Source organism: Micrasema longulum, unplaced genomic scaffold (genome assembly GCF_059751315.1).
Source record: "Micrasema longulum isolate JH-2025_06_02 unplaced genomic scaffold, ASM5975131v1 h1tg002440l, whole genome shotgun sequence".
In the NCBI taxonomy this organism is placed as follows: Eukaryota; Metazoa; Arthropoda; class Insecta; order Trichoptera; family Brachycentridae; genus Micrasema; species Micrasema longulum.
This window is the reverse complement of record NW_028279585.1, coordinates 27,392-49,644: the sequence shown is the minus strand read 5'-3', so window position 1 is coordinate 49,644 and position 22,253 is coordinate 27,392. Positions and strand designations below refer to the sequence as shown.

The window sequence follows — 22,253 nt, the reverse complement described above, 5'->3', positions numbered from 1 at the left end:
GAAGATATGTGTTTATACAAAGAGTAAAAAATGACGTGTTACTGTTTTTTTATTATTTTTAATGTTGTCGACCCCTTGTGTTTGCAGTGTTAAATACCACGTGTGGTAAAGATGGGAGCAGTTATGTCGACCGAAACGCAAACATTCATATAGCGCTATTATTCTTCATAACAGCTCATTCCGTAATTAGGATTCGAACCAAGAACCCTCATCTTGATAATCAAATATTTCACGTATCGATCATATCAGTGTGGCATAACATTAAAAATAAATAAAAAAAAGTTTATTTATTTGTGATTTAAAAATTAATGAACAGTCAAAAGTGAAATCATTGTTGTTTTGTGATATTGCGAGAGTAAGTTTGAATATTTTATTAGATTAATTTTCTGTGTCCGGGTGGATAAATAATACAGTTATGTGTATAAAATAAAATCAGGGCCTCGATTACAATGGAAACTTAACATTTATCTTTAATCTTTTCTACGATATTATGTCCCTGTTAATACTTTACGAATTATTTATTTATCTCTCTCTGAATCAATTATACGATATGCCATAACTTTCTGGGGGTTATCAAGTGAAACTAATAATATTATTATTAATTTTATTCAAACCTTGCAAAATTCTATGATCAAATTGCTACTACATAAAGATGTATACCGCCAGAGACACAATATTTCAATATCATTAATGTATAAATCTGTGAATAAATTATCTGTTAGGGCTCTACTTTGGTACAAATTAATTTGTCAGCATGCGTCGCACTCCGAGTATAAACTCAAGTTGGTACATGATTACAACACCAGGTTTACTAGTATGGAAGGGCTAGCTGTTCCTAGATACTGCAATAAATATGGCAAAAGGACACTGCAATACAGTATACCTAAAATATTTAACATGTTACCAAACAATATTAAAAATACTGAGTTAAATACAGGAGTGCGACGTTTGCTCAAATTATGGTTATTAGAAAAAAGTTTTTTGTATTAGTGATAGTTTTTAGTTTTTCATAATGTAATCTGTAATTGTTTTTCAAGTAAAATTATTGTTAATGTGGGTTAAGTGTAAATAATCGATGAAATTTATAAGAACCAGCTGACGAGTTGTATGTATGCAACTCAGCAGGACTTTAATTTAAGACAATTTTGTAAATATTTTTGAAAAATAAATATAAAAAAAATAATTAAAAAAACTAAAATTAAGTTTACTGTGTGAAAAGCAGAATATGCATAATTTTTTTTCTTCTAAACATGTTCAATTTAACAATGTTTGATTATGTCCAAATGCTTGCAGACTGGCTGGATTTCCTCCCTAGGGAGTTGTTCATATTTAAATTTATTTCAACAGAGAGGGAAAAAGTTTTTGAGAAGGGAATATGGAAGTCTAGGCATTTACAGGGCTTATGACCTGTCATTGGCTGGTTTATTGGAAAATTGTTTCCAGGCGTTGCCTAGTAGGTGATTTGGTTCAGCCGGATGAATCTCACCCGCGTGATAAAGGTTTCAGCTCTTTTACTTCACAAAAGTCAACAGATGGAAGAGTTGAGGAAATGTGGATGTTCAAACATGGGCAGAATGGTGAATGTTACACAGTGTGTAAAGTGGCCACTTAAACCAGCCAATGACAGGTCATAAGCCCTGTAAATGCCTAGACTTCCGTATTCCCTTCTCAAAAATTTTTCCCTCTCTGTTGAAATAAATTTAAAAATGTTCAATTTAGGTTACCGACGAAGATACTTTAAATGTTGATGCAAATATACTCATTTTCGTACACAAATACTGGTTTTTTTTTTATAGACAGTCGAAGATAACTCTGTTAACTTCCTATTGTAATCGGGGCCATGGGTACGTATTCTGATTGAGATCTAAAATTGAGAAATTGAGTGAAAAATATAATATGTTTACATTTTTTTTTCCTAAACATGTTTAATTACCGGTTACCGACGAAGATACTTTGAATTTTCATACAAACATACACACTTTCATATATAAATATCGATATTAGTTAATACTGTCTCAGTACATACCGATAAAGATAGCCATTTATAATCGCGGCCCTGAACCCTTGACGAGCGTTTTCGACTCGATAACTGCTCCCGGGTAAAAAACTCGAATAAGGAAATCGATTGGATGTAAGTCCGCGTCCTTGTGAAGTGCTTGGCGCGTTCGCCTACCATTCTTGAAGTCCCAGGTTCGATTTCTGACAGGGTTAACGTGAAATAATTATTTTAAAGAACTCCGAGTTTTGATCCCATCACTTATGTATTTATGTATGGAAGTGAAACATGGAACTGGCAGAGGAAGGATGAAAAGTGAGTGAGCGCGGTCATAATGCGATCCCTTAGACGAATGTGTGGGAAATCAATGTATGACAAGGTTACGAATAATGAAATCAGGCGAGAGTGGAAATCTGACTCAGGTGTTATAATGAGACAGTTCAGTGTGTATTTTTTTATTTGTTATTAGAAAATTTTGTTTATATTATTTTCATGTATCGCATTATCAGCGCTATGTTTTTTTAATGTTTTGTATTTTTGAAATAACTCCGCGTGCGACATCATAGGTTCTTCTATGTCAGTTCTTCCGATTGGTTCGTTTACGGTAAGCAAACCGGATATCCTTCACAGCTCTCATATCATTGGTTGGTTTATATGAACCAGTGACGTCGTTCAAAGTATTAAAAAAAAAATCGTACATTTTATTTTACGCATTATTCACAATAAAAGTAGCTGCTTCGATAGGTAGAATCACAACCGTCCATGCGCTCAGTAGCTGCAAGACTTGTTGCAATCCAACTTCTATTTTAATAAATTTGTTTTCTATTTAGTTTTTTGATATACGTTTGTCGTATGAACGCGGAAAGTTACTGGGCGGGTGGATTTGCGTGGCATGTGTGAAATGGGCCATAGGGTCGCTTGTTAAGAGAAGACGCGTCTGACGTTTCAGCGCGTGACAGGTTACGACCCGTCTCATTGCGGTGCGTGCGGGGGTGACGGGGCGAATGTATTTGTTTCATTTGCGAGTAGATCATGTCGCCACACGCGTAAATGTTCATTATTTCATCACATTGCGTTACTTGTAGTCTTACTTACTTAGTAATAAAAGTTAGTAATTATTTATTTACAAAAATCTCCTGTTTGGGAATATTATGAGATTTATTGTTTGTTGTTTTATTGTTTTTTTGCACCGCAACAGGCCAGGAGGCCCAATGGTGAATTACATCACAGAACACCCAGGCTTGAGAAAAATCGCATCTATTTATTTTTGTTTCTCACCGGGAATCGAACCCGGAACCTACCGCGCGTGAGACCACTACACCACGGAGGCCGCCAATTGTAGTGAAGATAATAAACTGGCTGTGTGTTTGCTGCGTAACAACAAGATCTCGCGAGGTATTATTTATGAGGAAAAGTGCGATCGTTTGCTACCAACAAATACTTAAAAAAAATAACAAATTACAACAGGGATAGAGAATACCTTAAATGAAGGAATATGGAAGTTTAGGCATTTACAGGGCTTAGGACCTGTCATTGGCTGGTTTAAGTGGTTACCATTTTACCTATGTTTAAACATCCATATTTCTTCAATTCTCCCATTTGTTGATTTTAGTGAAGTTAAAGAGCTGAAACCTTTATTGTGGTAAAGACATTCATCTGACTGAATTATATTACTAAATGCCTAGACTTCCATATTCCCTTATTTAAGGTATTCTCCATCCCTGTTGTAATTTGTTAATCTTAATGACTCCCGGGGGGGTGAAATCCAGTCTTTTGTCTACGAACATTTGGACAAACTCAAATATTGGCTTAAAAAAATGTTTTCATTCATCACAAAATACTACTGATGCATTTTCAGTATTAAACTGACAATTTGTGTTTAAAAAAGATGCATTTTTGAATAATATATGCGTTTTTTTTCATAATCTGGTATTCGGTATTCCGCCAATTGTGTTGTGGATGGCTCCCCAACACATTACTTCTCAACGACATAAAGTAATTTTTGCCATCATCATCATTCCCTTTCCGCACCTAATGGTGCATAGGGCACTGCATTGGTACACCAAATGCAGCGGATCTTGATAAAAAAAATTGTTACGTGAAGGTAAGATGACCAGTCTTACGCTTCAGGTACCAGTCCAGGAACAATGAAATTTTCCGGCGTAAAAACACCCTTTTTTCATTATGTATTTTAGCATTATTTCATTTAGTACTCCTATTTATTACTATAGTATAGAGCAGGGTCGAACCGTGTATAGAAGCGATTATGCGCAGCTTACCATCATATTTGACTAACTATAATAATGTTTTATTGTAACTTTATTTACAGAAAAACAAATAAATAATTGACATTAATTTTAAATCATTTCCATCGTTTGTATTTTTACCCTAATATAAATATTAATAAAGCGCGCCCAGCGCCTGCGGTGAGCCAAGAAACTAGCCGATTATTCTAGCTTATTTTTTCATACAAATAAGTATACTATATTTTGAATGTATTAACCTCAGTGCGGGTTTTTTCTCCTAGATTAAACTGGCAGATTACACAAATTATCTAAAGATTATTGATTTGGAAAACAGTATTTTAAACATTATTTTTTAAGGACTATTTTTCTTTGGGACGGTACTTTTGACATAAGACCATAATTAGTTTCATGCGTCATATTGCAAGCGCTCCACGCGGCCGTTTTTAGCACTATTAATTACTGGAACAATTCGGCCAGTTGACATTTAATTGAATACCTAATATCGACTGAATTCATAGTGGTAAATTTTATTTATTTTTTACTGAATTATATATTAAAATAATGGATAACATATCACGAAGTTGCATTGTTTGAGTTGATTTCATGGATGAGAGTTGTTGTATCACACAGAACCACAAAGAAATATCAATTTATAGTATATATTACTTACATTATATTATGTACCTTCTATGTAGGTACAAATATATTATATTTTTTTATAGCTTACCTGTAAATAAAATCAGCATTCGCCACTGGTATAGAGTGAGTTTCTAGAAACCACATCTCAATTATCATTTCAATTACGTTTTTACATACATATATTATTTTTCTATTGATTTCAATGATACTATTATTTTGTTTATTTGATTGTGTATGAATCTAAATTTGTATAATTCATATTTTAATATTTATATCTGATTATCTTTTTTACATGATATTCTTTTGAATTTTATTATTTGTTACTTACATCTTGTTTTTCTGGATTCATCACATGTCATTATAATTTAATATAATTAATTTTATCTATTTTTTATTTATAATTTATTTATTTTCTTGTTAATTATTACGGCTTGACACGAGCAAAGCCTAAAAGCCTTTATGAGTTCATTAATATTTGAACGAGTGTAATTTTGAATGAATAAATAAATATTTCGTATACACATTAATTAAGACACATTACACCACGAGGCCGACCGAAATTTACCTTTAAAGGTAGCTTAAGCTAAATTTGTTACACCGGAGAGGGAAAAGATTTTTAAGAAGGAAATATGTATAACCTATTTGGCTGGTTTAATTCGCCACTTTTCACACCGTGTATATGTTTAAACATCCACAACTCTTCCATCTGTTGACTTTTGTGAAGTGAAAGAACTGAAACCTTTATCGCGTGGGTGAGATCCATCCGGCTGAACCTCAAAATAATAATTTATTGGAGAAGCCTTTAAGCTTTATTGCATAGAGAAAATGCGTTCCAAATGTTTGTTAAAAGTTTAACAACAAACGTGTAAAGGACGATTTCGATTTGCACTTGCAATACTCGACCCGAGTACCTACGGCCCATTGTTTTATATATATATTTATATACGCCCAATGGGAATTTTTGGGACATACGTGTACATAGAAAATTATTATAAACGAAAGTTCAAAGACACAATGGTATATAGTAAACTTTGTGGGAGTGGAAGGGGAGAGAGGTGTTTATAATTGAATTTGATTCAGTGATCGTTTGAAAGAAGACAACTTGTTTTCAAAGAAATCAAGACTGATATGTTTGTTGGCAGACCCGAGAATTCCGGGCATAGGGGAATGAAAACCATAGTTTGTTCTATGGTTATCGGTGAGAAAGAGTCAGTTTTATCTGAGGTTTCTAGTTGGGATATTTAATTTTATTGTGCTCATTAGTTCAGGCGCATCAAATAGTGAGTTAAGAATTTTAAACAGGACAAGAAGGTCGGATTTATTTCGACGGTCTTGAAGAGAAGATATATTTAAGGTAGTTTCTAACTCATTATACGTATATTGGTCTCTGGATAGCCCAACCTCCAGCCTACTCGTATCTTTCTCAAAAATCGATGTTGAACTGATTCAATATTCTTGATGTGAACATCATAACATGGAGACCAGATAACAGAGGAATACTCTAAGTGCGGGCGAACTAGGCTGTAATCTATAGCTAACTTCGTGGTTTAATAATCAAATAATGTTTTTTCTCCGTATGGGAGACTCTATTAGCCAGTGGCGTGTTATTTAAGGGCTGAACCAATTCGCCTACTAGGCAACGCCTAAAAACAGTTTCCCAATTTTTATGCTTTTTCTCATACCGGTTAGTTTAATCAATAATGTTTTGAGTATGTCCAAATGTTTGTAGACAGCCTGAATTTCCTCCCAAGAGAGTTATAAATGTTGCAAATTTCCTCTTTCCCCTGAAGGATATATAAACGCCTTGACTTACATATTCTCTTTTCAAAAATGTTTTTACTCTCTGTTGCAACAAATTTAGATTTAAATAACTCCCTATGGTGGAATCCAGCATGTCTGCATATTCCTTCCTCAGTTATGTGAACTCCCAAGTATTTAAAGCTGTCAACTTTCTTAATCTTCTGTCCATTATTATAGAGAGGCTGATCAGGGTCAGGACAGGATTTGTTGCATATAATCTGAGTCTTTTTTGTGTTAACATTAAGGCCCAGACGAGTTGAAATAAGTATTTTCGCAGAGCAGAAATTTGCTTCTTGCCAGAAACAAAGAATACCTGCAATTCTTGGTAACAAAAGACTACGATGTATGCAAGAGAAGCGAAAGTGATGGTTATTGAAAGGGATGAAAATATAACTAAATGTGAGATCAGTGTGAACGGAGATATTCTGAATCAGGTAGAAGAATTTGTATATCTGGGAAGTATGTTTACTAGGGATGGAAAGGAGGATGAGTGCTGGGAACAGGGTGAACGGTGCACTGAAATCTACTTGTTTATTGCAGGAGGCAAAACTAGCAGTTCACAACGGAGTTCTAGTGCCAACTCTAATGTATGGGAGCGAAGTATGGAATTGGAAGAATGATGATGAAAGTAGGTTGAATGCTGTCGAGATGCGATCCCTCAGGCAAACGTTTGGTAAAACGATGTATGATAGGTGCACAAATTTCGAGATCCGTGAACTGTGTAAGGCTGAGACATCCATTATCGACGGAATCAAGAAAGGGGCGCTGCGTCGGTGTGGACATGTAGAGCGAATGGACAGCGCGAGAACGGCTTAAAGTTGCGAATGTTAATGGATGCAGAAACGAGGAAGACCGAGAAAGACATGGCACGATCGAGTCCATCGAATACTTGAAGATGGACATGGCGTGCGTGCATGAGAAGACGTATGAATGTAGGGGAAGCGAGGGCTGTGTGCAAAAAATAAAGTGATATGGCCTTCTATCCTCTCTGCCTACCCCTACGGGAAAACGGCGTGATGGTTAGTTTGTTCGTTTGTTTGACAAATGTTTTTAAAAATTCATCATTAGTTTTTTTTTAAATATATATTTATCAACAAATTGAATTCCACCAAGCCAGCCACAAAAAGTTGCTTAGACATGATATAGAATTGCCAATCGAAAGTTATATCGCTACAAAAAAAAAACATTTATAAATATTATGGTTAACTTAAATGGGTCAATCCGTATTTCATGTCTAGCATATTAAAGATGAAAATCTTACGTAATCTGTAAATTACGTCATCCCCATCAACCCTCTATTCGTACGAAATGGTGTACAGGGCACTGCGCTGGTAAAATAAAACGAGCGTGATTTATAAAAAAATTACAACATGGATGGAGAACATTTTAGAGAAGGGTATATGGATGTCTAGGCATTTACATGGCTTATGATCTGTCATTGGCTGGTTTAAGTGGCCGATTACACACTTTAACATTAACCATTTTGCCTATGTCATTTTTTGCGTTTTGTTATGTTAATCATAATGACTTCCTAAACTGGAATTGTGGAACAACAAAAAATAGTGTTTGTGTGTTTGTGTGTTTGTGTGTTTGTGTGTTTGTGTGATTGTGTGTTTGTGTGTTTGTGTGTTTGTGTGTTTGTGTGTTTGTGAGTTTGTGTGTTTGTGTGTTTTGTATGAGAGTAAGTGAAGAGGTGTGTTTGTGTGTATCTGTACGGGAGTAAGTGTTCAGGTGTGTAAGCGTGAGCATCATTAAACAGTAAGTAAGAGCGTATCGCAGCCAGAAAGAATGAGTCTTAATTTATTTTTAAATAAATTAAGAGGCCTTACAATATTTGAGTTTTTTCAAATGTTTGTAGACAAAATGCTGGATTTCACCCCCTCGGGAGTCATTAAGATTAACAAATTACAACAGGGATGGAGAATACCTCAAATAAGGGAATATGGAAGTCTAGGTATTTACAGGGCACATGACCTGTCATTGGCTGGTTTAAGTGGCCACTTTACATACTGTGTTACATTCATCATTTTGTCTATGTTTGAACATCCATATTTCTTCAATTCTTCAATTTGTTGATTTTAGTGAAGTTAAGGAAGAATTGAAGAAATACGGATGTTCAAACATAGGCAGAATGGTGAATGTTACACAGTGTGTGACGTGGCCACTTAAACCAGCCAATGACCGGTCATAAACCCTGTAAATGCCTAGACTTCCATATTCCCTTATTTCAGGTAACCTCCATCCCTGTTCTAATTAGTTAATTAAGAGGCATGTTAAATATATCAATATATAAGAAAAAAGTATTATGGTTTAAACCATAAATAGCATAAATAAAGGTTTCAGCTCTTTAACTTCACAAACATCAACAGATGAAAAAATTGAAAGAATTTAGATGTTCAAATATGGGCAGAATGGTGAATGTTACACAGTGTGTAAAGTGGCCACTTAAACCAGCCAATGACCCTCCCCTCACTCCATTTAGGAAAAAGGCAAAGTCACAAAATTCAATTTTATTTAAAGCAATTAAAAAGTATTACGAAATGGAAAAAAATATTTATGAAGAAAAAAACATATCAAAATTTAAAATAATGGTCAATTTTTTAATTTTGTTAATCTTTGTTTTTGATTTTTGTATAAAATTGTAAGATTCAATATGTCTATGTATTTATAATTTTCTCAAACTGAACGATTTGGGTAGTTAGGAAGAAATTGCCTTAAGGCAATATGCCCGCCCTTATATATGTATATATTGTATATGTATATAAAGTGTCAAATAAATAAATGACAGTTCATAAGCCCTGTAGATGCCTGGACTTCTATATTGCCTTTTCTAAAAAGTTCTTCATCTCTGTTGTGATCTGTTTAAATATTTATAAATTGCGAATTAGGATAAAAATAATATGAAGCGACATAATTTTATCTGTGTTTTAATGTTCTGCTTTTGTGAAACACGTGTTGAAATTACGTATGCTCTGTACTTAATGTTTACAAAAAATGTAAAAAGTGGCTACCGTTCATATAAATATGTTGGTTAATGACCATATTTCACCCAGGGTACTTGAGACCATCTCCTTTACTCCCCATCGTGATAAAGTAAATTACATCTGCCATATGTTTACTTACAGATGAACCTAACACGCGGTCAGTACGAGGTTAAGTTCCATTGAGTAGGCTGTTTTTTACAAGACAAAGGAGAAAAAATAAGATATTATACAAGTGCAGGCGTCGCGCGCAGATCAGAATAGCTCTGCCACATCTGGCGAGGCGGGGGGCAGAACCAAGATCTGATGATAGACTATCGCCCAGTCCCTCTACCTTCGATATTAATAGAATTTTCCATCGTTGAATGGGCGATGACTTCATTGAAGCGATTCGGAAAAAGGGAAACAAAAATTACATCAAGGTGCTTGTGATTATCAACGAGTTTTCAATTAGTGAAAATACCACTGATTCAAATTTTAAACGATGGAGTCCGACGCGTGCTATCCATTATTTGTCCCATCTCATTTTTCGACGTTCTCCAATCAAAGTTACTCTGATAGAATCTTAGAAGAAGAACCGATCTCTGATCTGGAGTTGCATTTTAATACGCTTTTCATGCTCGAAGCGGAAAAGGGTAAACCGCTCAGTCAGAAATCCAGCTACAATATTCCGACGTTTGATAAAAGTTATACGCTTTTGGACGAGTTGCAGATCAACGATTATAAATCTGCGAGTAATGCGTGCTCTTGGTACGATTCTAAAGATGATCACGGCGAAGTTTCTCTGAGAAACCAAGGAAAGATTTCTAATTTAAGCAGCAGAACTGATAGTTTCAGCTCTGAGATTTCCACCTGCAGCAACCTGACAAACGACTACCAATGGACCGTATCCGACTACGGATCATTTAAAAATTGCTCTGCAGATGCTCCGGATTGGAAGATTCCCGACTCCAGTTACAACCAAAACGTTCAGAGTTACAACGGCGTCGGAGACACGTGGTTAAACGAAAAGAATGCAAAAGAAGACGATCTTTTCTTCGATAGAAACTTCTCGGGTAGACTTACACCCGATTCGTTACCTGACGAAGTCTTAGCTCCAGCTGTCGAGAAATGTCCCTTGCCGCCTCTTGAGGCTGCATTTTCCAAACAATTCGGAAGGATCCAAGAAAGAAACGCGTCCATCCCTCTAAACGGAGTCACGTGCAACAATTTAGATCTGTATTTTACACCAGATGAGACAAAAGCGCTTTCAATCGACAATCTTGACAGCTATTACAATACTGTGAACATGTCTAATTTCAGCCCGAACAAAACCAACGCTAAAAAAACTGAGTATTCGAAACTGTTTGAAAACATTGGGTTTGAAGAGAAATTGGACGATTTTAACCCGAGCGCATCGAAGCAACAGCTCGATTCCCAAAACGAGACAGATAGTTTGATAGAAGACTTGGATTCCCTGGGGTATTATCAAGACGATGATGACGACATGGTTGGTTTTGAAGAGTACTATTCTCCGAACGAAAACGCCAACGAGTTTTACGAAGATGGCAATAATTGTGGAGACCGAATTAAAACGGATGTGGCATCAAACAAACAAGCAGGTAAATTGAATAAAATTCACATCACAAATACTTACATTGTTATTAAAAAATATTTTAAATCAATATTATTAATTAAAAAAAATATTTTTCATTGGTTAGAAGTCAATTAAAATTCGATTCTTTAATTTGGTCACTTCTCTATGCCACCCATTGTCGTAAAATTGAAAAAATCCACCAAAAATTTCTCCGGTTCATAAATTTTAAATTGCATTTACCGCGGGAAACCATAAACTATAATCTTCTCTAAAATGCATTAAATTTACTTAAAAAGTGATAGAAGAATAATACAACAATGTTTTGAGTATGTCCATATAAGCATTTGCTTGCAGACTGGCTGGATTTCCTCCCTAGGGAGTTGTTCATATTTAAATTTGTTGCAACTGACGGAAAACACTTTTGAGAAGGGAATGTGGAAGTCTAGACATTTACAGGGCTTACAGCCGATGACAGATCATAAGCCCTGTAAATGTCTTCCATGTTCCATGTTCCCTTCTTAAAAATGTTTTCCTTCTCTGTTGCAATAAATTTAAATATAAATGTGTATATTTCAATGTGCCTAATAGGAATCATATTTTCTTTAGATACATTAATATATAACAACAACAACAAACCATCCCGCCGTTTCCCCGTAAGGGTAGGCAGAGAGGATAGAACGCTACATCACTCTTTTGCATACAGATATCGCTTCCTCTACATTCATACATCTTCTAATGCACGCGCGCCGATTATTCCGACTTTTGACATGTTCATCTTTAAGTATTTGTTGGATTTGGTCATGTCATGTCTTTCTCGGTCTTCCTCTATTTCTGCATCCATCAACATTCGTGTTGTAAATATTCTTAGCCGTTCTTTCGCTGTCCATTCGTTCTACATGTCCAAACCAGCGCAGAGCTTCTTTCTTGATTTTGTCAGTAATGTTTGTCTCAGCCTTACATAATGTACGGATCTCAACATTTGTGCATCTATCGTACATAGTTTTACCACACATTCGCCTAAGAGATCGAATTTCGACTGTATCTAAGTAAAATTTGCACATTAATTCTCAGTTCCGAGAATTCACTCTCTCGGGAACAAATTTACTGGTGACCAAAAATAAATATATTTGCTTAAACTCTATCAAATTTTAAGGCACAATTATTTTAACATATTACATCAGAGATGAAGAACATTAAAATATGTTAAAAATGTTAATATAAACGCTCGGTGAAATAAGGTGAAATAATTCAATTAGATGAATCTCACCCGCATAAATAAAGGTTTCAGCTCTTTAACTTCGCAAACATCAACAGATGAAAGAATTGAAGGACTAGAGATGTTCAAATATGGGCAGAATGGTGAATGTTACACAGTGTGTAAAGTGGCCACTTAAACCAGCCATTGGCAGGTCATAAGCCCTGTAGATGCCTAGACTTCTATATTACCTTCTTAAAAATGTTTTCATGTTTAATGTATTTCATCTCTGTTGTAATATGTTAATTTAAACAGCTGCCCAGGGAGTTGAATCCAGTTCTTGTCTACGAAAATTTGGACAAACTCAAAATATCGTAGAAAATTATTTAAAAAAAAATTGAATAGTATTTTAGTTTCTAATATTTTCATTTGTTTTTATGGATGTTTTTTTTTCTATTTGAATTGTATTTTTATATTTGTAAATTGTTTATAACCTCTGTGTATGTAGATGCCATTTCGGCGTTAATAAATAAATAAAAGTATTTGAATTAATCGCTTGTAATTTTTTCAGATGACAGAATATGTTTCTGGTTGAATTGTGACAAGAATTTCTCCAACCAAACTACTCTGGTTGAACATATAGAGAAAGTTCACGTCAACACGTACAAAGGTAAGTTTAAAGATAACTCAAAAACACATGAACTTAAAAAAAACTCAATTTAATAACTGAGCCCATCGTAGGTGACGTGAAGTAACAAACAAAATGGTTAATCATTTGTATTTATTTATGGTGTATGCAGTTAATTAATAGTATTCCATATTAAAATAAATATTCAAGTTATTTTTTTAAATTTTAAATTTTTATTTTATTTATATAATTTATTTCATTTATTTCATTTATTTCATTTATTTCATTTATTTCATTTATTTATTTATTTATTTATTAACGGACATTGTCCATGTATACAATTTATAAGGTTTAAATATTACAATAAAAGAATAGTTTAAAACATTTAAAGAAAAAAGAAAGAAGCATTGACAAACATAAGGGACATAGAGACAAGATCTGGACTATTTATGTAGTGCTCGTTTAAATCGTTGTAAACTTAAACCAAAAAAGTCCAGATCCTGTCTTGAGTTAACAATACGACAAAGGCGGGTCATTGGAGAATTTAGGCCATAGTTTGTTCTATGCTGATCGATGAACAGTACTTCATTGTTTCTCAATCTACGAGTCGGGATATTGAATTTTACTTGTCCCAGTAATGATGGAACATCGATTATACCATTTAGTATGCCGAACATATATATGGAGTCAATATTAGTTCTACGTTTTTGTAGACTAGAAATATTTAACATTGACTCTATTTCAGCATAAGAATAATTATCTCTCTCTAGTCCAAGCATCCACGCTATTTTTCGAAGCAAGCGATGTTGGACTGATTCAATGTGATTAATGCGATTGACATAGAATGGAGACCAGACCACTGAGGCATATTCAACATTATATATATATATAAATACATAACATATATATATATATATAAATACATAACAAAAAAATATAAAATTGCATAACTATAACAATAGTACACAAAAGCAATCCAAAATATTAACGAAATAAATACATAAATATGAAAAAACAAAAGAAGGAAAAACATTTTTAAATATAAAGAAAAGTTAAAGAATAATATTGCGAGAGAAAAAAAGAAATCAGACTCGTTTTATAACTATCAAGTCCAGAACCAAATATATCAGCCTTGTCCTCATACTGATTGCCATATCTATGGAGCCTAGGGATAGGCGAGTGCATGTGATAGTTGGTCCTAGAACTTGCAGAACAAAAAGGAGATCTGTGGCGGGTATGTCGACCAGGTACACGGAAACACACCAACTCCAGCAAATCTGGACGGTCAATTGATGAATTGATCACTTTATAAAGTGATGTTAGGTCAGTTAGGATTCTTCTGTCAGAAAGTCTTAAAAGATTTGCTGAAGATAACAATTGATTTTAATTAAATAAAGCAGCTGGAATATGAAATTAATATATTTTTAAAATTTCTTCTGTACGCGCTCGAGTGAATCAGAATGTAAGTTAGTTTGATAATGTCCTAACAAGGTAAAATGCGTCACATTATACACTCTTGTCATAGAATTAAGAATAGTCTAGAAACCGCATACGCACATCAAACAGAAGGCGACTCAACTACTCATAAATGTTTTACTTTTTGAAATGGTTTACGTTTTGACCCATTAGTTGCTTTGTACACGTCGCTCAGTACGCAACTTCTGAATCGAATTTAACCATGCCGTGTTGTGTCCTTTTAAAGTGTAGAAATACTGCTAGGATCTTAAAGAAACAGGATGCAATCACATTTCATGTGTAATTATCAAATGAATGTGTTTGTCACAAATGCTTTACTTAAAAATTGAATTATTTTTCCATCTGTCAGGTTGTCGAAGAAACAAAAAGGAAATTTCGTTAGTTTTTCCCGGGTAAATTTTTTTTCATATAATAAGAGAAATAATGAAAATTGAACCTAGGATTAAACAACGCCGTGGTGGACATTTGGCCGACATTGTTTTTAAAACATAAAATATTATTTAACATGATATAAAAATATCCGTTTTATGTCAAATAAAATTTGTTTTATATTTTAAGTTCAAAGTTCATTAATTCAATTACTCTTATTAAATGACCCTTTACTTATTTACTCTGTTGTGTCAATCAATGTTTCCGAGTGCACATTAAAATTTTAGAAAAATTAACAAATTGTTTTTTTTTTTACCTTATATTTGTGTTATGGTTATATTCTTCGCGATCTGGCAATATTATGCGCAGACTTCAAGTATGCGCGCGGCGAAAGTGTGTCTAAGTGGGGGAATTATTGGACACAGTCCGATGTACTTAAATATGATTCCACTCTCATTCTGGACTATTCTCAGTTCTATGACTCTTGTATATTTATATTTTTTTTATATAATTTATTCCAATTTTTTATTTTGAATACCTTTCCAAAATTTAAATTGTTTGTATTCAATCTTTTTACTCTATGAGCTTTTAAACTATGATATTTTTTTACTGCATAAAAAATATTTTTAAATTTTAAAACCCCGCAAAAATGGGCGTTTTATTGGCCACGCCTCTAATACGTCACGATTCATGTTCATTTTGTACTTCGTTTGTAACCGTTTAATTTTTTAATAAAAAAAATCGTCACGAATCTTGACGTCACGTCTCGATCAAGGCTAAATATGTCAGGTTTTTTTTGTGCAGATATTTTTTTTAACATTTAAATAAATAAATATGTATGAATACTTTTCTCCACAATATCCATATTGATTTTAAAAATACAATTGATTTTTCTAAATTCATTCGTATATATTTCGGTATTCTAAGTATGTAATTCTTTTTTTTTAACATTTACATCTTCATCACAGATTGACTTTAAAATCGCAAAATATGACGTCAAGTCGACACGATATGACGTAATCGCAAAATAACAGTTAAACTTTTTTTTTCCCCTATCTACTCTCTCGTTAAGACATTTTTCCTTTCCATTCTTCAGCTTCTAACTTCTTCACTCCTAATCTATAACTTCCTCTTCTTTTCTTTGCCGAAGTTCTCCTATTAAAATCCTCATCCGCCTACCCTTCCAAATCATTTTATCGTTTTGTTCCACCTTTCTTTCCTCACTCCTCTAACCCCTTTCTTCCAATCCACTCTCATCCGACAACACCTCTTTCCTCCCATCCTACCTACTAACTCTCACACCTAACACCTATTTCATGTCTACCCTGCTGAATTAATATTTCGCCGTTTTTATCCAGAAGGATAGAAATCCTATCCTACCTCAACTGATGAACCTATCTGTTTTCAAATCTCAGTCTTTTCTCACTCCGATTTTCTCCCACTTCTCTCTCAACACATTCTAACCTTTCCTCCACACTCCCCCCCTACCTCAGTGGATTTATTTCGCCATACCTTCCACTGTAATACTTAAAGCCTTGACTGTTCCCCGTTTAGGAGACGAATTCATCTGTCTGTGGAGTTGCTGCGCACGCGCCGCGAGACCATTCAACGCCCGCTACAAGTTACTCATCCACATGAGAGTTCACAGCGGACACAAACCAAACAAATGCATGGTAAATAACACTTGATAACAACCAAATTCTTTGCCATTTCTCAAATTGAAAGCTAAATAGTAACCACGTGCTTTTGGACTTGAGCAAGACACTTTTTTTATTTTTTTTTTATTTTGTAAAATTTATTTGTAAACCCTTACGGATTATTACATTAACTTTACAAAAATAGTATCAATTTTTCATTCATACTCGGTTGTTCAAAATAATATTTTTTACATATTTTGAAAAGTTTGTCTGAGTCTTTTGTTTAGTGTTGTCGGGTAGTTTATTGTATAATTTCAGTCCCGGTTCATTATTCTTGATTGTTCCTTGTCTTGTTTTAGAAAGTTGTATATGATATTTGTCTGATATTTGTTTAATATCTATATATTTTTTTAAATTTTATTCAGAAAACATACAGTCATAAAAAACTACAATTTTTAACACAAAAAGACCAATTATGTTTTCATAAATTATGCAAAAGATATAAACATTAAATGTGACAAAAAAATAAATAAATAAGAATTTCAAATGAGAAAAGAATAATTGTTGACATTTGCGTTTTCCATGGAGATAATAAATTAAAATAAATAAAAATACCGAATGTACACTCCGAGCCATCCACGCACACACATGAACGCACATATAAAACATACATATTCTCGTATTATGTCCATGTTGACTACAATTTTTTACAAGTTTTAGTTCTTCGTCTACAATTACATCAGTGGCTAATTTATGGATAAATTTTAATGATTCTAGTTAAAAGAGTTCAGTTATATTTCATTGCTTAGTTAGTTAAAAAGTTCTCTAGTTGCAGTGAGATAGGGAAGGTCATTTACTAACTTTAATATTTTATTTTGCTGTCTTTGTAGTCTGTTTATGACATTTTGATATCCTGTTCCCCATAGTAGTTGCGTATAACATGTTTTAGTTTTTACATAGGCTTCATACATTAGATTTTTTTCCGTTTTTGGAACAAAGTTTTTGATTTTTAAAAAAAGACTCGATAATGTCGCCACTTTGCTAATTAAATTGTTGATATGAATTGTCTATGTCAATTGTCTGTCTATTGTTAGTCCCAAGTATTTAACATGTTCAATTTCAGTAAGTCTTCAGTACTTAGATAACCTCTTAAATTATGATTTAAGTCAGTTTGTTCCATACTGCAATTGATCGTAGCAATGCAGAAAGCCGGCAACCCACGCTTTTAAAATAATGAGATATTGATATTATTATGTCCTGCAAAAAACAGCCAGGCCGCTTTTATACAAAAAACTGTATTGAAACTTTGAGCACCGGCCAAATACACATTGAATTTACCCTGTGCCCAGCCCATTTTTGTGAAATTTCTTAAAATTATCAAAAATTAATTAATTATCAAAAAACTGTATTAAATCAATTGTAACATCTCATATCTATTAAAAACAATTTAAAAAGTCATTTTTGTATGATAGTTTTGCCAACATTGGCCTTTATGGAGAGCCACATTGCAATGTTCGCACATATACCTACAGCGTCTCACTCCTTTTTTTGTGCTTTGTATCCCGGAGCCGTGTAAACACGTGATTGTCACGTGACAGCGAAAAAGTAGACACTAATTAAAAGTCACTAGATGTCAATAAAATGCACTTTTTTAGACAGCTAGTAAACCACGTGAAAACACGAGACCGGGACACAACGCGTGGTTATATAATCACGTATTAACACGGCTCCGGGATACAAAGTGTTAATCACCTTCTGAAAATGGTGTCAATCACAAAAACGGTTTTTCTTACTGCGAAAACCCAAGCAACGATTGTTACATCAATCGCGTCGTACGTTAATATTTTAGAAATGATGATATGTCTTTAGATGCTTAGATTCTTTGGATATCTAAGACATATAAAATATTTTATTCCCGATTGCATAGGAGTAACTTAACTATTGACTGACTGAATAACTGTGGGTTTTCAGCACCCTGGTTGTGGCAAGGCGTTCTCTCGCCTAGAAAATTTGAAGATACACAGACGTTCCCATACTGGGGAGCGCCCATACCGCTGCCAGGCCCCGCGATGTCACAAAGCCTTCTCCAACAGCTCCGATAGAGCCAAGCACCAGAGAACACACTTTAATGCTGTAAGTATCCTCGAATCTTTCAATTCTTCAGCAGGTACAATGTTTAGATTTGATGTTCTTCTGAGGATGGTTTCCGGTGCATTAGATGCATTCTTCTTCTTTTTCTTAGTAGTTCGTCGTTCTTAACAGAGCAGTCGTGGTTACATTGGCAGGAGAAAAGAACGTCGTTACGATCCGCCTCCATTCGCTTCTACCTTCAGCGCTTCTGGAGGCTTCTCAAGAGGGACCCAAGTCACTTTCGTCACCGAGTCTGTCCATCTGGTAGGACTTCTTCCGCGAGATCTAGTTCCCTCTACTCGTCCTGATACCATTATTTTTTCAACATTGTCTCTTCGTCTCGTAACGTGGCCGATGCTCCTGAGATGGCGGATTTGCACAGTGGAAAAAAACGCTGTTCAAAACCGATAATACAGACATTGGTCCTATTGGCTGTCCATGGTATCCGCAGCAAACTGCACCGGCACCATATTTTAAAAGCATTTATCTTTCTTTGTTCTCTTACTATTTTTATTTTTGTAGACTTGGTGATACTCTCTCTTCAATCCGTGTCTCATGTCTGAGGATGGTGATTACACCTGACTCTAAGTATGGCTCGTCTGTGGACAGTCTCCCTCCATCTGGAATGGTCTTGTGCTCTCCTATAGGCATTCGTCAGTGATGATTCAGATAATTTAGTGACTACCGCTCCATCTTGTCGGTGAACGTCCACGCGACCTTGTTCCTTCGACATTTCCAAAGAGATCCACCTTTCTTGGTAGGCTGTCCAACAGATCAATCATTCTTCCCACAGGCATCAACAACGATGAATTTGTTCTGCATTCTAAAATAACATATTGTCTGTGTTGGCTAGCTCTTAAATAGTTGCTCGGTACATACTCGTATAATTATATGCTCTCCAAAATGTTGGGATTTTAAATTAACCCGTTCAGAAGTTTAAAGGCCACCATAAGCGAGGCAATGCTCCTTCTGGCCCGCAAACTTGTGATACCGAGCATACCTAAAAAGAACAATGCTGGGTACTGCAATGCGTAGTATCCATTCTCTCTCATGTAGAGGTAACGAAGAAACTTCTTATGTGTTCTCACAACCATTAAGTAAGTGGCTTCTTTAGCTCCCCCCCACCACTGTACTTAATTAAAAAATAACATGAAAAATAATAAAATAAATAATGGTAAAAAAACTTTTCACGTCTTTCGATCCCATTTTCAATAAATTCGAAATTATTATTTAAATATGGATGTTTTAAAGCTTGTGAGTAAGAGTTGTTTCTGCTGTAATCAAATATTTATTACCTGTTGTGCAAAATCATTTTTTTGGATTATTATTATTATTATTGATAAAAGTATTGTATTTTTCAAGAGACCCTACGCTTGTCAGATGGAAGGTTGCGTGAAAAGGTACACGGACCCTTCTAGCCTGAGGAAACATGTCAAGAACCACTCCACCATCAGCGCCAAGACTGTCACGAAGTCAACTGATGTAGAAACTCAGCCGTACAAGAAGATCTCAAGAACTCATCAGGTAATTGCTCAAAACGCTACCAGAAATTGTATTTTGGAAACGTGTAGTAGAGTAAAGTACTTATGTCATTCATTTATGTTATATAAAATGTCTCCCTCGGCACGGGACTCTCCAGAGAGGGAATATTATCTTAAATGTAAAAAAAGTTATCCAAAAAATTGTTAAGGGACAAATAAATAAATAATATTACATATATAGACATAATGATACACATAGAAATGCCCTAAACCCTCAAAAATGATGACGCTTAACTCATATCCAAACGCTATGTCATGCCTGCGAATTAAGTTGTTTTTCGATCGCCAGCCAGGGCCTCGTTTATGATGGGAAGATAAAGACGTCATACCTTTACCTTGACAGTATAGTTAAAGACAAATTCGCTCTAGCGATTACGAAGATACACTACCGACCCCCCACCTTCAAGTTTTGGGTAGGTACATCGATATGAAACACATACACATATTTACGCTCTAAACTGAAATAGCTTCAGTACGGCGTCATAGCTGAAGATAAAATTCTCCCGACCGACTACAAAGAAATACTACCGATCCCCTTACCATCGAGTTTTGATGTAAGTACATCGGTTTATACCGACGGGTCTAGAACCCCTCAATACGTTTATCTACGTATTAACAGCGTCAAAATTTTTGTTACACCGAGAAATTTTTCCTATAATTATGATTTATTTAAATTTTTAATCGTTTTGAGGTTGGCACTTTTTTTAATAAAAGCGTATTAAAACTATGAGAGAGAAATAAGTCCATTTTTAAGTCGAATTGAATTCTGACATAACTGTCAGTAATTTGTTAGGAACAAAAAAAACATTATATAAAAAAAATAAAAAAAAAAATTTCCTTTTTTAAATTCTAAACACTTTTTTTAATTCCAGCCAAACTGCAAAATCAGTTTTTTTGCAGGGATTTCTCTCTTTAAACATTTTTGTAACACAATATAATAATGTTTACATAAAATATTTTTTAAAAAATCTTAAAAATATCAATGAAATAAAAGTTTAAAAAAATTAAATACAAGTAAATCAAGTCTTTTTTGATAACGAAATATATAAAAAATAATAAACAAACACTTTTTTTGACACTGTTTTAAATTGTTTGGTTTCCCCATTTTTTTATATTTTTTTTTTTACACACTAAACTTAGAATTTAAGAAAAAGATTTTTAAAACCAATTTTACTTTGTTTTTATTCATATCACTATTCTTAGATTAATGGCCCTGATCAGATTCGAATTTGAATCGTGCAACAGAGACGACGCTCTACAATGTCAAGTTTTATAAAATGACTGACAGACCCTTTTTAAATGCCGATATACGATATATAATGCCAGAAACTGTCTGTATATAAATGTATTTTTCAGCAAATACGTAAAAGGCACTGAGTGCCGTTCATATATTTTAAAAATGTTTGGTAAAGCTATGATTAATATAAACGTTTTCCCTTTTTTCAGAATAATGAGAGATCTTCCACAGCACAGAACACCTGCATAGTCCAACCACACAGGAATTCAAAAGCCGTCGCCATGGCCGTTCAGGAAAAAATCATCAGAACATCGACTCTCAAACAAGAAAACCTTTTGAATAAAAGACTAAACACAATACCAGAGGAATTGGAAGCAACAACAAACAAAAAGCGAAGAAAAGATGGACAAAGTAAACCTTCGACAGTTGCGCAAAACCATCAAAAGACTGATCCAAAAGATGAGGAGAGTTCTAGAATAGTTTTACATAATTCCAATTCAGAATTTTTCGATAGCAACACAGATGAAAGCAAATTCGTGAGTGAAATGGCAAACAAAAAAGGTAATGAGGTTTTTGAAATAGTGGAAACAGATCCCTGTGCACAGTTTTATTTAGAGAAGGAATTTAATATTTGTTATTACGAATATGATTATGATAATATATGAAAATACTGTATAGTAAAAGATTTAAGACGTTGTACCGTAGTAAATTAACAAGACCTATCAGTAGTTCAATCACAATCGGTAATATTTTTATTTTTTAAATTATTTTTTTATATGGCAGTGCCTTGCTTGTAATATAC

The 22,253-nt window shown here is 34.2% G+C and overlaps 1 protein-coding gene across 1 annotated transcript; it reads left to right on the top strand.

Moving 5' to 3' along the window:
• The first annotated feature begins 177 nt into the window (after positions 1-177).
• Positions 178-22,248, top strand: LOC148272198 (uncharacterized). The gene is made up of 7 exons (XM_088240380.1): positions 178-355; positions 9,807-11,263; positions 13,005-13,103; positions 16,461-16,579; positions 18,515-18,676; positions 20,036-20,197; positions 21,661-22,248. The coding sequence occupies exons 2-7, from the start codon at positions 10,147-10,149 to the stop codon at positions 22,114-22,116; spliced, it is 2,115 nt and encodes a 704-aa protein (XP_088096506.1). The 5' UTR covers positions 178-355; positions 9,807-10,146; the 3' UTR covers positions 22,117-22,248.
• Positions 22,249-22,253: the final 5 nt, after the last annotated feature.

Bases quoted from the DNA above. Each gene is read 5' to 3' on its own strand.
- LOC148272198 (XM_088240380.1), top strand. From the start codon at position 10,147: ATGGAGTCCGACGCGTGCTATCCATTATTTGTCCCATCTCATTTTTCG. The intron at 18,677-20,035 runs GTAAGTATCCTC...GTATTTTTCAAG, and splicing joins AGAGAACACACTTTAATGCT to AGACCCTACGCTTGTCAGAT. The intron at 20,198-21,660 runs GTAATTGCTCAA...CCCTTTTTTCAG, and splicing joins AGATCTCAAGAACTCATCAG to AATAATGAGAGATCTTCCAC.